The following is a 16,497-nucleotide window of genomic DNA, read 5'->3' on the forward strand; positions in this document are numbered from 1 at the left end:
AGGACGATGCCTCCCTGCTTTGCAGTCAGCGCGTACCTCCACCTCTCACCGCCACAGAGAGTAAGACATCAGGGCTCTGCGTTCCCTTAAGCCTGTGCGCAGCCTGGCAGGAAGACCGCTGTTAGCTCCACGGGAAAGGGATTCCTTGTCACTTGTTCCCGCCGGAAACCACGGGCCGATTCCTTATTTGAGCCTGTTGGGTTTAAGCATGGGAAAGCGGGACGTTGTCCCGTGCTCTGCAGTCAAGGCTTTCTGCCTTTGCTGACACTATTATTTCCTTGATGGACTGGAGATTTTATCTGCAATTCCTCCTCTGCTTGGTTGTTTTTCTTTCTAGCTATAAAACAGCACAAGACTTTTCTCTGCTACAAAAGACAGGCGCTATAAAAATCCAGGCTTAAAGACAGGAGTATGGTTGCTCCAACTTTAAATCACTCCCCAAAAAAGGACTTAAATACACGTCTTCACTCAACAGATGGGTTAGGGACATAGGACTGGAAAGACGGCCTGATCAGAGCCATCGTCTCTGCTCCAGAAGATACCCCACCTCACCACACAACCCCTTCCGACTCCTAGATCTCCGTGGCAGACTTTAGTCAAAATTCTTGGAGACAGCCACCGAAAGCGCTGCCTGTGCCAACAGCCTTCTTCCTCTCATATTTACATTTACAGAGCCATTACCCTGCATCCTGGTGGAATTCAGTGCACTGCTATAGCAGTTGCTATTAAATCATCGCCTGGAGCTGGAGGAGAAAGCAGCCATCTAATGATGTAGCTAATTAAGCACATGGGTTAGGAAGAGTCCACCATGATCCCATGCTACGGCTCATAACGACATTAGGAATTCGTTATAGATTTGACATGTCATTAGGAGCTGGTAGCCCAGCATCCCCAGAGCTTTTGCCGATCAGGGAAGGGCTTCGGACTCAAAACGTGCCCAGGACAGCGTCTTCCTTCACCCCAATGCTGTTTTCACCTTCGTGGGACACGTCCCTTTTTTCTGTGCCATTCTGGGAACGGGCAAGGGTACGGGGAGAGCAGAGCCACCTCGGCCTTCACACCTGTGACTGTGCCACCTGCTCCCCAATCCCTGTCCCCAAAGCCCAGGGAAGCGGAGAGCAGCGAGCCGTTCAGACCTCTCACATCCCGTCCTTCCGAGGCCTTCAGAGACGCTCAACTGCTTCGGGGAAAAGCATGCGAGATCTTGGATGCACCGAGAGAAATTCACGTGGCCGGGGAGAGAACGAGGTCAGCCCGTCATTAGCCAAAGAGAGGTTAAACGAGGCTACGCTGCACGCACGTTCCTGCAGCTGACTGTTGCACAATGGCACCTTAGGAAACACACGTTCTCGGTGACAAAAAGGGCCCCAGGAAGAGGCCAGTCACTGGTGTCGTCATTGCCAGCCCCGATAAATGCAGCTGGAGAGGCTGGAAGCGATGTCCCAGCCCGGACATGAAGCAAGCTTGGCGTTTCAGGGAGAGAACCACGGAGGGAGACCGTGAACTGCTGAGGCACAGAAGATCTGGCAACGAGAGCGAGCTGGAAGGAAGCGCTCCAGCGAGGAAGCAGGGCTGGACTCGAGGCCAAAGGGCCTCACACGCGGCTGGAGGTAATCAAAGCCGAGAGCAGCAGCGAGGGAACGGCCAACAGACCGCGGCAAAACGCCGACCTGGTGGCAAGCAAGCCAGCCGGGAATTCAGGCAGGTGAGTTTTCCAGCCGGTCCGGACTGAGCGGTCCCATCCGGAAACGGAAACGAGCCATACAGCACGAGTTCGGAGACCCATCCCACTGGGTGCCCTGCCACCAACGGGGCGAGCAGAGGCTACGTGCCCAAATACTCCCTCGGCCTCCCCCTCTGCTTGCCTCCAGGACTCTGTTTAATAGCTCTTGGGGGATTTCTCTTCTGCTCCAGCCATCCTTGAATCCAGCTAAACTTCGGGCGACTGCATCGGCAGCTCCCTCAACGTTGCCAGGACCAAGACCCACCACGCGCGCCTTGTCCACCCTCCTCCGACTTCGGGGCCGAAGCCCGCACGGACGGGAAGGCGGCCGTCGAAGAGCGCTGGCCGCTCGCGGCCGCCAATCCCGGCGCGTCCCCCCGCCAGGCGCAGGCGCGGCTGAGCCCCGGTCTCCGAAGATCCGGACGGAGAGCGCCCCGAGAGCGGCGAGTCGCGTGAAGCCTCCCGGCCCTTTCCTTAAGCAAAGGGAGGAGGTTCATTGTACGGACTTAAAATAAATCAGCTGCATTGTTTTTGCAGACAAAGGCTAAAACCACAGGGTTCTCGGCCTCTCTCGGGACTTGAGCTCTCTGAGCAGTTTGCAAAGGGCCACCGTGTCACTTTGCACAGCCACTTGTCATGTAAAGCCTCAATGAAGGCAGCTGACAGAGTCTGTGCAATCGGTCTGCTCCGCTGAAAGCCTCTTTATTTGGAAGAGCGGCAGGAGGGAGATCCCAGCAGAGCCACCCATCAGAGAAGAAAGGCAAATTCAGCGGGGCTTTCCCAAAGCTCCACTGCCAGAAATTAATTAGCTCATCTCGAACGATTTGCCGAGAGGACGAAGACAGACAGGAGTTACCAAGCCACTAACAGCTCAACAGCCCCGCGAGCGACCGACCCATCACGCCAAGGGAGAAGGAACTCACTCCGGTCGAGGAAACTCGCCCCCAGCCGCGGCTGCCGAGCTCTCCTGGGCTCCCTTGCAGGAGCAAGCGTGGGCCAGAGGGCTTGGGAACGTCCAGATCCCCAACTCCTGCCCAGAGCGAGCTGAAGGCCCGCAGCCCTTTCAGCTGCCAGATGCTACTCCTCTGAGGACAATGCCCTGCAAAGCACGAGGAAGACTCGATGCCACGGCGCTGCATCGCGTCGCGCTTGTCGGGGGCTCGCCAAGGCTGTAACGGGGCTTTGCGGTCCCGAGGCCGGGCCAGTTTGGTGGCCTTGGCTACTCTTCCAGAGCTAGAAAGAGGCCAAAACTTGGTGGGGAAGGGAAGGAAAGACTGCTTCAAGGAGCAGCTTCCAGCCCGTGGACTCCAAGTACCTCCCCGGGAGCAGCTGTACCGGACCGAGCCTCAGGACCGTGCAGGCAGGTTTGTTAGCTAGCCGGGGAAACCGAAGCGAAGCAGGACTGGAGACAAGACCCCTGCGAGCAGCCGAGCCCAGGGGAGCGTCCGCGTGCAAACACCTAAGAGCCCAGTGGAAATATCCAGCAATAGCCAACGTTTTCCAGGAAGAACTAGTAAAGTCACTTCTGCGGTGGTGCCGTTCAGCAACCGCCCCGCGCACGCAAGACGCTGCCCTCCCGGTGCCGGACCTGCCACGTCCAAACGACGGACGCGAGGCAGCACAAAGCCAGGTGGCCTTTGTTCTCCCCTGCAGGCCTCAGCGGACAAGGAAACCCGTTGGGTTTACGCCGCGGAGACCCAGCGCTGAGAGACCGGCAGGCAGAAGCCACGCTGGTCGTTTTTCTCATGCCTTTGCAACAAGCGTCCTCACCTCCCGCGGGGAACGAGCCCAGCCGGCCGGAGCGAAGGGCTCCACGCAGAGCCCAAGCAGCACGCGCAGCAGGGCAGGACGGCGTGGGGCAGCACCTGAACCTTGACGGGCGCGCAGGGCCAGGCAGCGGGAGAGGCAAGCTCCCGCCGCGGCCGTGCCTGGCGCAGGCCCCCGTCCGCTCACGGCAAGCGGCAACGCGTCTCCAGCCCGCAGGAGGCACCTGACGGGGCAATTCCTCTGGCACCTCCTTCCAGGATTTGGCAACGCGAAGATGCTAAGCGGGACGGGAGGTCTCCGAAGGCGCGAGGTGTCCCCCCCGCCTCTAGGCAGAGCTCCTCTCCACGTTCATGCCAAACCCATCTCTCTTCTTCTGGGGTCTGTAATGACTATGGGAGGCATCGAGCTAACCTGGGAAGCTTTCCACCTGCTTTTCGTCTGGAAAAAGAGGCTCTTCTCCAGGGCTAGCTTATCCGCTCTGAGGGGTCCAACTCTGGCTCACCTCCCCACCTTTTGGCCGTGAAGAAAAGGCCTTGCTTGTGCCTCTTCCCAGTATCCCCCCGTGTCTTCTGGGTTGCTTCCACATGGGAATCAGCTGAAAGAGGAGATCCAGTCACTCCCAGCGAGGCAGGCTCGTAAGGAGCAAGGTTTTGCAGCTGAGCACGCTGGGCTGAGGCCGGGGCGGGAGGTCAGGATTACTCAGGAGCACAAAACCCACCCACCCGGAGGCCACCTGCGCGCGTACTGACCCAGAAAGCGAGCGAGCCCCCCAGCGCAGGCCTGGCACCGAACCTGCCCCGCATCTCCTGAGGCTGCTCGGCTCAGAGAGCGGCGCCGGGCAGGAGCAGAGGAAGCACCGGGACACGCGGGTCCCCCTTCCCCAGCTGCTCGGGGCCTTGCCGCGTGTGCCAGGGGCGATCTTTGAAATCGCTGGGCTTGGATGGCGTTCATCAAAGCGCCACCTCGGGCTCTGCAGGCAGGGGAGCCCCCCAAGACCCGCCGGCAGGCCAGGCCAGGGCGCCCCTCGCTCCCCTGCCCCGGGGGGGCCGGCAGCAGCTGCTCCTTCCCCAGCCAACCTTCCCGATCAGGCGGTGGTGGAGCCGGGGGGGGGGGGGGAAGGCGGACAGCGGGACCTGCCCCGCGAAGCCTTTGCGCTTGAAGGAGCGCTCGGAGGCGTCGGATAATCACTTTGCAGGTTTTAAGGGGTTTTTTTTTCCCTCCTCTCTTTAAAAGCAGCGATTTACCCAGCCCAAAGGCTGGTTTGCTTGCGCGCCAGGGCCGTCACACCTCTTTCACCAAGACGTTGTCCCGCGGGACGCAGGCTTTCGAGGCCGGGCTCGGTTTGCTGCGGTCGGGATCGGTTTTTGCAGCGACGACGACACCGGTCGGGAGGACATCACAGGAAAGGGGCTTTTCTTCCCCCCACTCGCGTGCGCGACGCGGCCTCCGTTACGCCGCGCCACCCGAAAACCCAGGCGCTGCCTTTTCCCCTTTATACGCAAACTGGGGGGCAACGCGCCGCCTCCCCTCGCGCCCTAGCAGCGAGCTGCGCCCCGGCGGTAACCTAGGACCGCTTTCAACAGCCCCTGCGAGCTTTCTCCCCCAGGCTGCAGCCGGCAGTTGCCCCCCCCCAGCTCTCGCCCAAACCCCTTTCCCCAGCCCGAAGTTCGCCAGCGCTGTTCGCTCTGCCGCCCCCGTTGCAAGGCGCAGCCCCCCCCCCCCCCAAACTTCGCAGAGGGGCAGAGCCCGGCCGCATCCACAGCAGCCGGAGCGGGCCAGCTCAGCTTTCCCCCCCCCCCCCCCCCCCCGCTTCCAAAGCCGCTTTGCAGCTGTATTTTTAGCTCGGCAGGAAAACCCCAGCGGGCAGACCCAAAACCAACCGCCCCCCCCCTCCCCGCCAGGCTGCCCCGGCGCTGCCGACTCACCATGGGGCGGGCGCGGGGGGCTCCGGTTCCTCTGCGGCGGCGGGGGGGGGGATGCCAAAGTTAAGCCGGGGCCGGGGATGGGCTGGCGGAGGAGGGGAGGCCCGGGCACGCTTGCGCACAGCGCCGCGATCAGCTGCGCGGCGGCGGGGGGAGGCGGCGGGGGGAGGCGGCCGGTCCCGGGCGCTCCCGGCCCCGCTGGGGTGCGGGGCGTCTGCGGGCATCCGTCCACCCCTCCCTCCCTCCCTCCCTCCCTCCGTCCATCCCTCCTTCCATCCCTCCGTCCGTCCACCCCTCCCTCCCTCCCTCCATCCTTCCATCCCTCCGTCCCTCCCTCCATCCCTCCCCCACTCCCTCCATCCCTCCCTCCATCCCTCCCCCACTCCCTCCATCCCTCCCTCCATCCGTCCATCCCTCCCTCCCTCCATACTTCCATCCCTCCCTCCATCCGTCCATCCCTCCCTCCCTCCATACTTCCATCCCTCCCTCCATCCTTCCATTCCTCCATCCATCCCTCCATCCCTTCCTCCATCCTTCCATCTCTCCATCCTTCCATCCCTCCCTCCATCCTTCCATTCCTCTCTCCATCCTTTCCTCTCTCCATCCTTCCATCCCTCCCTCCATCCTTCCATTCCTCCATCCATCCCTCCATCCCTTCCTCCATCCTTCCATCTCTCCATCTCTCCATCCCTCCCTCCATCCTTCCATCCCTCCCTCCATCCTTCCATTCCTCTCTCCATCCTTTCCTCTCTCCATCCTTCCATCCCTCCCTCCATCCTTCCATTCCTCTCTCTATCCTTTCCTCTCTCCATCCTTCCATCCCTCCGTCCACCCTTCCATCCCTCTGTCCATCCCTCCGTCCATCCATTCCTCCCTCCGTCCCTCTGTCCATCCTTCCATCCCTCCATCCTTCCATCCCTCCATCCATCCCTCCGTCCATCCGTTCCTCCCTCCGTCCCTCTGTCCATCCCTCTATCCTTCCATCCATCCGTCCCTCTCTCCCTCCATCCCTCACGCAGCCCCCGCTCCAGCCGGCGGCAGACGGTGGCCTTGCTGCGTGGGAAACGCGGAGACCCTGGCCGGGCGCCGGGCGGCCCTCGGGCAGCCCACCTGCTGCAAGAGGCTCCCGGCCCCTCGGCACGACAGACCACGGCCCAGCCGGCCACCTCCCGCCTGCGGCGCGGGCGCCCCCCAAGCCCAAAAGCGCGGCCAGGCCTGGGAGGGGGGGCTGGCGCGCCGCCGTACGGGTTTCCCCCCACCCGCGAAATGAAGCTCTGCAGAGCCGGGCTGCTCCTGCAGGGGGGAAAAAGAGGAAAAAAAGCTTTTTCTACCCGCTCCCCACCAGGGCTTTACTCGGCGGGACCCGTTCCCCCAGCCGAAGCCGAAACAACGTGACGCCCCTGGCTGGGGAGAGGGAAGCAGCTCTGCCTGAAGGTGCCCCCCCAAAAGAAAACTTGCCGAGGAAAACGCGGGCAAAACAGCTCCGGCTTTGGGAGCGAGGCCGCTTCCGGACGGCGGGAGCCTCTTCGCTCCGGCAGCCCGTCCCGTTGCTGCTGGTTTTGCAGGTGCCGGAGCCGCCAGTCCGCCTCTTCCCAAAACAAGGGCTGCTCCGCGGCTGCCGGCCAAGCGGAAGCGTTCGCTTTCCTCGCAGAGAAGGTTCCCGCCGCGGCGGCAACGCGCCTCGGTATTTCGGAGCAGCCCCGTCCCGCGCCCCCTCGCCCACGAAGGCGAGAAACGGGGCGGCCAGAGCCCCCGCCGCAGCTGGCGGCGAGCCCCGAGCCGGCGGCCGAAACCGCCCGGTCGTAGCAGCCCTCGGCAACCTGCAAATCCACGCAAAGAACCGGTGAGGTTCATCCGCCGCTTGGCGGGGAACGCGTGGTCGAGGAGCAGCTTGGGAGAAACGCCTCGCGTCCCCCTTTCTCCCGCAGCGGCGCTGTCCTGCGGCCGCGAGCTCCGGGCCACGGCCGACTTGCTACTCTCCCCAGGGCTAAAGCCCTTGTTCGGTTTGCACCTCCACCCCAGGCTTTGTCATACCCCTGATGGAAATCAACAGCCGCTCCCTCAAGGTTTCTTTGTTTCTAGGGCTTGAAATGCATTTCTCCCGGCCTTGGATGTTCTCGCCAACCCCATCGCCACTGAGACAATTAGCAACGTTCACGCTGATGTCTACGTGGATAACGTGAACCGTTGGCTCCTTAGCCGAGACTCCCAGCAGACAGCTCTTTGCGGAAGGGAGGAACGGACGCAGCAAAGGTTTGCTCCTCCTTACCACCGAGGCCGGGAGGGCAACGTCGCCAGCTGCAGACAAACGCGTCCAGCGCCAGCAGTATTAATTGATAAAAATCTCTCTCGACCGTGGATTGCTCTGATTGCCCAGAGCAAACGGGCCGGCCTGAGCAACGGTGTCCGCATGTGAAGAGCCGGCCTTGTATTCTGCTGCTAAGCGTCTCAGAAACGGCGGATCGTCCCGCTAGCAGAAAACGTGCGATTCAACATCAGCAAAGCAAGAGCTCAAAGAGCCCGTTTGAGGATACGGGAACCACGGGGAAAGGAGTTAAGAGACCACGGCGATTGCGGGTTGGGTGTGCGTTAGCCTGTGCAGAAGGCCTGTCGCCCTGCGCCCACGCGAGCCTGGCGGCGGTCGCTTCCCCGCCGCTTTCCTCCGTGCAACGCTCGGCATCTCTTGGTGGGCCCAGCCCTTCGAGCCCCTGCAGACTTCACGGCTCGGAGATCGGCCCCTCTCGGCGCTGAACACTGGCCGCTTAGGTGCAAACGGGACGCGGAGAGAAAGGGAAGGGGGAATTTACGCCGTGCATTTTGCACAGCCACTTGAGGGTGAGATGAGTCGCATCCTTCGAAAAGGTGCAGCCGCATTGCGTGCACAGGTTCGGGTGTTAAGCGATAGGTGACCTGGCTACCAGGCAGCGCCACAACCTGCCCACTGGAGTCCCACCACCGTCCTGGCCAGCGATGCCCCACCACGCTGGACTACCGCCACCAGCACAGAGTTCCTCATCAGCACGGCCTTTTTGCTACTCCCGTGGCTGATTTTAGCTGTTCATCTCAATAACAAGACCCCTTTGGGGAGGCTGGGAGAGCTGCCATTCTTGTTATCTATGTGCTGATTAGCCCTGGCCGTGGTCGCTCCTACCAAGCCCAATAACATCTAGATAACTTCTGCTGAAGCTAGGGCTTTATCCCTTAAGCCACTTACTCTCCATATGTCTCGTGTTTCAGTAAACGCGGCGACAGGGTTGCCTTTGTGGTGAGAAGCAAGGGAGAGCAGGACAGATTCATCCAGGGAGAGTTTGACAGATCCCAACAAACGAGCCATCCGTAATTGTGCCTTAATTGCCATCAGCTTGTAACCGATCCAGGGGTAATTATTGGCCCCGCAACTCGGTGGGGGAGCTGGGACTTCCTTGAAGAATATTTAGGTCCTCCAGTCTCTTAGGTTCCCCCGCTAGGTTTATTGCATCTGAAAACAATAAACAGCATTCAATAAAACTCCAGTGATAATAATGCATCCCAAATGTCTATTTTTGCCATATCCCCAAGAAAGAATATTAAAAGAACATTACAGCTGTAAAACTTAACTTCCCAGGATATTCTTGAGCCTGCTGGTCCCCAACTCTATCCCCCGGGTGCCTGCAGGATGGGCTCACTGCAGTACAATGGCCTCCTCCCTCTTTCAAGGGGGCTTGAGCCCCCTCGCTCAAGCGTGATTGCTGTCTTTCTGTGGCAGCGTCAACATGAACAAGACCGGAATAAAAACGCCGCCCGGCAGCAGAGATTCAAACCCAACTTCAGGGAACTACCTTGGTTCTCCTCCCTCCAGGAGAAAATCTGCTCCTGTAGCCAACAGCAGCCGCGGCCTTTGCAAATGCCGAGGAGTCTCCCTCGGTCCTGCACGCGTGGCTGGGATCTTGAGCCCATCCCGCAAGCGGAGCTCCAGGTCTCCTGCGCAACACCTGAGCTGTCTTGCCCAGGGAAGAGGAAAAATTACAACAGCTTCTTATGTCAGCGGACGCAACTCAATCCTGCCGTCCCGTTTGGTTGCTGCTTTTCCCTGCTGAAATCTTGGTGTGCAGTTGGGGTTGAGTTTTGGGGGAAAGCTGCAAAGATTGCGAGTTCTAGGATTTACGTAGCGTTTTACAGCTCTTCTAATTGCTCTCCAGTTCCTAGCGAGCCCCTCTGTACCAAGGGGCATGATAACACGGCGCGTTCCCAAAGGGAAGCCAGGTCACCGCAAGACATCGGAGGAGGCAGAGAAGCACCCTCATGCCTTGCAACCAGCAAAGACATTTGGGCCGCAGAGGAGACTGGCAGGAGATGAAAGAAGTGCCAGGGAGGACAGAAAGGTCACAAGGGCTCTGGTATTTCCAGCAATAACTTAACCTGAATGTTGCGAGCTTGGCTTCGCTGGGGAAAATCTCCAAGCAGAGATGGAGACAGGCAGCACCGCACAACGGAGGACTTTTTGGGGCTCGTTTGGAGGTCTGAGTTAATTCTCAGCTGATCATTTTGTGCCTTTCCGTGGAATAATCTGGTCTGATGGCATGACCCAAACGTAACCAAAGCATATCTGCTGCAAGACACGAAGATCTCTAACTGCAGGACCTTAACTGGTATGTTAATACTCAAGCCTGAGCTCCAGCTCCCACGCTAAGGGGTGGACACCAGTTTCTCCCACCCTCTAGGAGCCTCAAGGCTCTTTCTGCGCTCACCAGTCACATCCATACCGCAGGTACGGGGGGCCTGCTCGCATCTCCTTGCCAAGAACCCCATGCATGCAGCCAAAAGCAAGGTCCACACCAAAGCAGTGGTATCCCAGACAACGCAGGCCCTAGGATACAGGGAACGACTGGGGGGTGACACTACAGTAATACAGACCCAGCCCAGAGAGCAGACCATCCCCTCTTCGGTTTGGAGAGCTCTAGTGTAGAGTTTCGTATTTATATGTACGCACAATACAGTGACACACACGGCACATTGCAAAGGGCCAGGCACGTTCCCAGCCCCTGAGTGCTCAAGGCCAGCAGCAGATACTTAGAGACTTGGAAAGGACAAACTGCTTGCTTGCTACCTCCCGGCGTCCCTGCCTTTCCCGCATACCAGTGCATCCGCTCCAGAGCATGACCAGAAAGCGGCAGCATCATGTTAACCTGCTCAGGAGGAGGTTTCTCACTCCACCTCTCTCTGCCCCTCGCGGTGCCCAACCCAACATTTAGTTAGGTTGCCCAACCCAACATTTAGTTACATCCCCTTCCTCCTTGCTATCGCTCTCCGTCGTCTGGTCCCCCTCGGGATACCAGCAGCCCTCGTTCTCTGACCGCATCCTGCAGCCGCGAGCTCCGTGGATGGGGAGCGACCACAGCATGGGACTGTCCCGTCGGGCAGGGCATCGTTCAAGACTGGCAGCGGTGGAGGTGGAGAAAGCAGCGCTGCCCGGGCAGATGAGATCTGCTGTACCTCGTATCATCGACTCATGGATGGAGACCAGGATGAAACCATAGCACATATGTACATACCCCGTTCAGCCAGAGGAGGCTGCAGGTCATGATCGTCCTTGGTTGTCACGCATCCTTCTCCCAGGAGCTCAACTCCCGCGTGCCCCGGGCTGTGCTGGCGGTGGCAGGAGCCCTCCTCAGGGTGACTGTGTGACATCGGGTACAGCAGCCACCTGGATCCGTGTGCTCAGACCAGCTCTCGACGCTGCTCAGGTTTCCTGGTCTCTGCCATCTTCTCAAAACCAGACTAGTGGAATTTGCTCAGATGTTCCCCCCCACCACCACAAATAACTCTCCTTGGGCGTTAAGGCCCAGGTCAGAAAATTCTGGCAGAAAAGGAGAATTTCTACAGCAACAGAGCTAATAATGCCTTTCTGGAATAACCTGAAGGGAGCAGCGCTGTCTGACATCAGGAGGAACTGTAATTACCTCTAGCAACTCTAATAGACGATGCATTTTAAAACCCGATTGTCATAATAAACCATGATCCGTAATTTAGGAGCGCTGTACAACAGTTCCCCTCCACTAGAAAATACACATTTTGGAAACATATTTGCTGTGTTAGCAGAATGCCACAAGCGTTTGCTGGGTAGTTAGTCATTGCTAATGACTACACCCTGCCCTAATATTTAATTTACAAAGCGCAGAAGGGATAAATTGCCAGTTAGATTAATTCAGCATGATCAGTGCAGAGTAATTTAAAGAAGAAAGGGGGGGAAAAAAATTCCTGGCCGTTTGAAAAGTGAATTTGTAATGAGCCCTGTATCACCCAGTTCAAAGCTATTTGTTTCAGTTTTACAAAAGGAATTCACGTGAATGAAACGGTTTAGAAAACGCCCAAGCTGAGTTCATGAATATCCAGACTGTTTCATGGCCCCACAACAGCTGGCTGTCCGGACAGAGGTTTGCTCAGAGCCCATCGCCGGAGGACAGCGGGGCAACAGCCCAGGCACCTCAGCTGCCAAAGGTCCCCACCACCCCGTAGGTCAACACCTTTCCCTCCTACGCCACGATGCTTCACGCTGCTAAAAGACCGTTTTGCTCTTTCCTGGGGGGAGGTTAGACCCGACCATTTCCTAAACACCCTTAGAAACCTGCCCGCAACCCAAACACACCAGGAGGAGGGAAGGCCACATCCACGCTGGGAAGGGCTAAGGAGAAGACGCTCGGACAAGCCTCTCCCTATCACAGCACGCAACAGGCTGCGCGCCCCTGCCGGTGACGCGCGAGCAAGTCACCGTGAACCCTGAAATCCCGGACCCTGAGCACGGATCTCAGGGTCAGAAGGGCTCAGCAGGCTACGTGCGTGGGTAAAGGCAGCACGAGCTTGGCGCTAGACATCTCAGCGTCAGGCAGACCGGCACGGAGCAGGCAGGCAGCTTTAATGCTCCCTAAAGGGTGATGAGAACTAAGTAAAGCTGCTATGATCTATCGAGGAAGACGGATGCATTGGCAAGTGCAGAACTATTAATAAAGGGGGAGGGAGATGTCCTCTGCCAGGCTTGCAGAACGCCTCAGCATCTGTTGAAGCCGAACAAGAAAGGGGCAATTCATGCCCAGCACAATTCGGCTTTGTCCTGCCACGATTCGGAGAGGTCCCTGCCGGAGGTCGGGGCCTACCGTGCTGGGCACCGCACGCTGCCTGGCCCTCGCCCGCCTCTGATGCTGGCCACAAGGATGACGGGAGCAAAGTGGGCTCCCATGGAGCCACGTTCGGATCATCCTCCTTCCCCGGAGGGCGTTCCTCGATGGCTGCGTTGCTTAGTTCCCATGCTTTGGGCCTGACAAACAAACTGCAGACCCTTCACCTTCCCCTAAGCTCACGTTTCATCCCGCTCCCATTTCTTTCCAAAGCCCTGACCTTGATCCGTGCCTGGCTGTTGAGGGTGGGGAGGGTGAACACACAGCTTTTGGGGGCTACGACGAGTTCACCTGCCGTTTCCCCGCTGTTTGGCAGAGCTAATCCATCCGAGGCAGGTGCTGGCACAGAGAGCAGACTCCACTGGTCTCGTTATAGCTGACGAATTGCGTCGCTACCAAGATCACAACCTGCATGTAGCCACAAAATCCATACTCTGCTTGACACAGCCTGTCACATCCAGGGCTGATATCATCCCTGCCTGGGCTCTGAATAAGGCAGGAGCAACGTACGTCCTTCCCCTGCTTTGAAGACCTTTAGATAAGCTCCCAGGTGGGGAGAGGAAGCGATGTGGCCAAACGCAGCGACCCAGAGCGCAGGGCGCATGCTCCTTGGGTGAGTCACCTACGTTTCTGCAAACCGATGGCCAGAAAAAGGCACTGCCCGGGGGCCTTGCTTTTCATCCCAACACAAACGTCTAAAACAGGGCATGCTAATCGCAACCTGCAAGTGACTGCTTTTCTCCAGGGTGACTCATGGAGGAACAGATACCTAATCCTGGCACGTCCTGAGCGCTTTACAAGGAGCAGCAGTCAAAATGCCAGGGCTGGAGCCAGGGATAAGCGGAGGCGAAAGGCATGTTGGGCCTGTTACCACTTTCCCAGGCTCCCTCCAGGACGTCAGCCCCGCGGGAAACGCCGGTCATTTACCACGCCAGCAACGCCGCATTAGGCATTTGGCAACATTGCAGACCCTGTGGATAGGAAACATTGATTCACATGTAGGTTTTAGCCATTGCCTCTCATCCCAACATCCTTCACCAGAAATAGCTCCTTCTTCGCTCCTGGTATTTACAGACAGTTGTTGCCCCCCTTGGCCGTATTTGGAAGACGGCCCTCTGCTCCTGCCCATGCAGCAGGCGCTCCCTGCCCCTAGTCCTCCTTAGGCTCGTTCTTCCCAAGTACCAGCCTACAAGGGCACGGTCTTGCTCAGCAGCCCCAGCTCCAGGACCTGAATAACCCCCTCAAGGGCTCCGGCCATAGATCCACTGAACCGCTATTTAAAATTCCTCCTCGTGGCCTCTCTTGAGGTGGCTCTGACAGCCCCTGTCCCAGGCTGCTCGCAGCTCTCTGCTCCCAAAGCAGACGGGTGACGGCCAGGTCTCTCTATTTTCCTGGGAGAAATGATCCCAGCTCAGTCATGGAAGCCAGTCAGTCCCTTCGGGAAGGAGGGAGCAAGGTCTGCTCCAAGCTCTTGCCCATGGAAAGCACAAATCACAGCAACTCACAGCCTCCTCCTTCCTCCTTCCTCCAGCACAAGCAGGCAGATGGTCTCAGGAAGATGTGCTGTTCAGTCGTCTGTCACAGTCTATTTTCAAAGCAGTTTTCTGTACCTGAAAAAGAGAGACCAGGGATGCTTCCTGAACAAAAGGATTGTCCCATCTGTTTTTAACTGCCTCCCTTTCTGGGCTGCCCTGGGGGTGCACGTAAGACCATGACTTCCCCTAACCCAGAAAGCCCAGGAAAGCAGCTCCCTCTTGGCACAGAAAAACCACTAGCATCCAAAAAAACAGGAAGCGATTCATCCCTTTTCCTTAGCGACTCAAAATCTAAGGATGCAAAGAGCCAGAGGTGAGCCAACTACAACGACCATCTCCAAAATCAACAGCTAGGGCAGCGCCCTATTCCTGCATCAGCCCGAGACTCAGAGATACTCTACTCTTCTCAGGCTGCGGAAGATGGATAGACGTGAAATGAGGAAGACGACTCCCCTAGCAGATCACACCTTGCATTTTTACAGAGAAATAAGCAAATCTCACAAAGCAGCTGCATTCAGATGCTCTGCCTCTCCCTGCTGCTAAAAGGTACCAGGGAACTGCCTGACCTGAATATTTATTAATCAGATGAGCAGAACAAAGCCCTGGGCATCTCTGCTGATCCTACTTGCAATCCAGCACGCTCCAGACCACCTCATTACAGGGCAGCTCCGTGGCACACTGAGCAGCCCTAAGAAAAACAAAACTGCATCTATTTTCCCCCTCCCTCCAGAGCAAAGGAATCAGCAAGAAAAAGCCTCAAACCCCAAAACGTTAGGAGTAAATAACGGGGAGAGACAGCAACATCAGTCCTGCAGGTACATCCCTAGTTACCAACTGACCAGAAACTGAAGCGCTTTTTGGCAGCCAGAACTCATGAAGCTTTAAGAGGTTTGTGTCCAGTAGGGAAGACGCTTATTCCACTGAGAAACTGATGGCTGCGTAGGCAGCCCAGGCAAATTTCATCCAAGCCTTTCTCTGTAGGTAGAAATCAGTTTTTCCCCACCACAACAGGCAGCTCACTCTAGGTTACAGCTTGATGGCTATTAAATAGAATAAAATGGTGTGGGAGAATTTGTTATCTCCCTGCAACAGCAAGAAAAACTTAGCAGAGCTGGAAAGCTCAGCAGCTCTGTTGTCCAGGGTCTCATCTGAAAATAGCTCTCATTTCAGAGAGAGATTTGTACCACCTTATAGGCAACTCGCAACTTCTGCTCCCCTCCAGGCAGAGAGACTTTGAGCGGTCCCACAATGCCAGCTCCTTACTAGCAGTAGTTTCAACATCCTGGAAAATTGTTGCGGGCACCTGGAGATCCTGCTCCATAGGAACACTATGGCTCTGCTAAACTCTGTTCTGCCCTCGGTGACATTCGGGCAGCGGGCTGAGCGACGTGCCCCACTAGCGCCGCGCACGGCAGGCGAGCAAAGCAGACAGCAAACAGGAACGGCTCCCGCTCCGCAGGCCTAGCTCAGACGCGACTCCTGTTCCTTTCCACCCAACGGGCCAGACCTCCCAGCGCGACACGCACGATTCAGCAGTTGGGGTTACCTGCCCCACTGCTTCTCACCGCTCCTCCCAAACGACTCACCCCACATCAAAAGCCCTCAAGGTCACGGGTGCAAAGCAGGCCCAGCAGGTCACGCGGTCGCGGGAGGCTCGCTCGCTAGGATCCTCCATCTGCAGGAAGGCACCTGGGCAAAAGGAAGAGCGGTTTTCCCCTCCCTCCCTCCCTCCCCTGAGCACGCTAAGGAACCCATGCAAAACCTTGAAGAGTCTAACAGGGAGGGCTCGGTCCTTTCAACGAGCTAATTGAGCTGGTCGTGAGACTAGTTAGCAGCCTTGAGGCGATGGCTCAGAGGCGAGGAATCAGGCAACATTTGGCAGTCACGTCTGCCTTCAGTAAAGTCCAAGGCAGCCAGCCTGCTGGAAGGGGCAAGGGCTTGGTTTAGTCATTTGATTTATGGCAGAACAGTCCGATCTGGAGCAAGAAACCCCACCCCTGCCAAAGGAGGATGGGAACCCTGCTCCCAGCAAGAGTTTTATGGACTGAACCTACAGAAGACAGGCCAAGTTTTCCAAGGACAGCAGGTTTCCCCGAACCCCTCCACTCGTGTATTGCCATTTGGGCTTTCCACCCATGGGTCTGGCAGGGGGTTGTCCTCTGGGTGGAGAAAGTGGAAGTTCACAGACCCTGCTAGCCCAAACCCCTCCTCTTGCTGCCTCCGATCCCAGAGAAGCAAGTGGGTGCCCTTGCAGGGCCACATGCCTGTTAAAAAACAACACACAAAATGGTTACTCAATCAACATTTTAATTGACTTAAACAGAAGGAGCAGTTTCCATAGCAATGGACTGTCAGTGCCAATTTGTACAAAACCCAAGTTAAAAAAGGCACCGAAAACC

At 57.7% G+C, this 16,497-nt stretch overlaps 1 protein-coding gene across 5 annotated transcripts in view; it reads right to left on the reverse strand.

Moving 5' to 3' along the window:
• Positions 1–5,535, reverse strand: part of ST3GAL4 (ST3 beta-galactoside alpha-2,3-sialyltransferase 4) — a 54,521-nt gene extending 48,986 nt beyond the window's left edge. For 3 of the 5 annotated variants that reach the window (XM_068916700.1, XM_068916697.1, XM_068916702.1), the window contains exon 1: positions 5,416–5,521. Coding sequence is in view for 1 of the 5 variants with exons in the window: in XM_068916708.1 (XP_068772809.1) it covers positions 5,416–5,418 (3 nt within the window). In the remaining 4 variants the exon portion in view is untranslated. Of the gene's footprint in view, positions 1–5,415 lie in introns of all 5 variants that reach the window. The other 2 variants (XM_068916713.1, XM_068916708.1) reach the window with 2 other exon arrangements.
• Between the last annotated feature and the right edge of the window lie 10,962 nt (positions 5,536–16,497).

The sequence above is a fragment of the Struthio camelus genome, chromosome 22, assembly GCF_040807025.1.
Source record: "Struthio camelus isolate bStrCam1 chromosome 22, bStrCam1.hap1, whole genome shotgun sequence".
Classification (NCBI taxonomy): domain Eukaryota; kingdom Metazoa; phylum Chordata; class Aves; order Struthioniformes; family Struthionidae; genus Struthio; species Struthio camelus.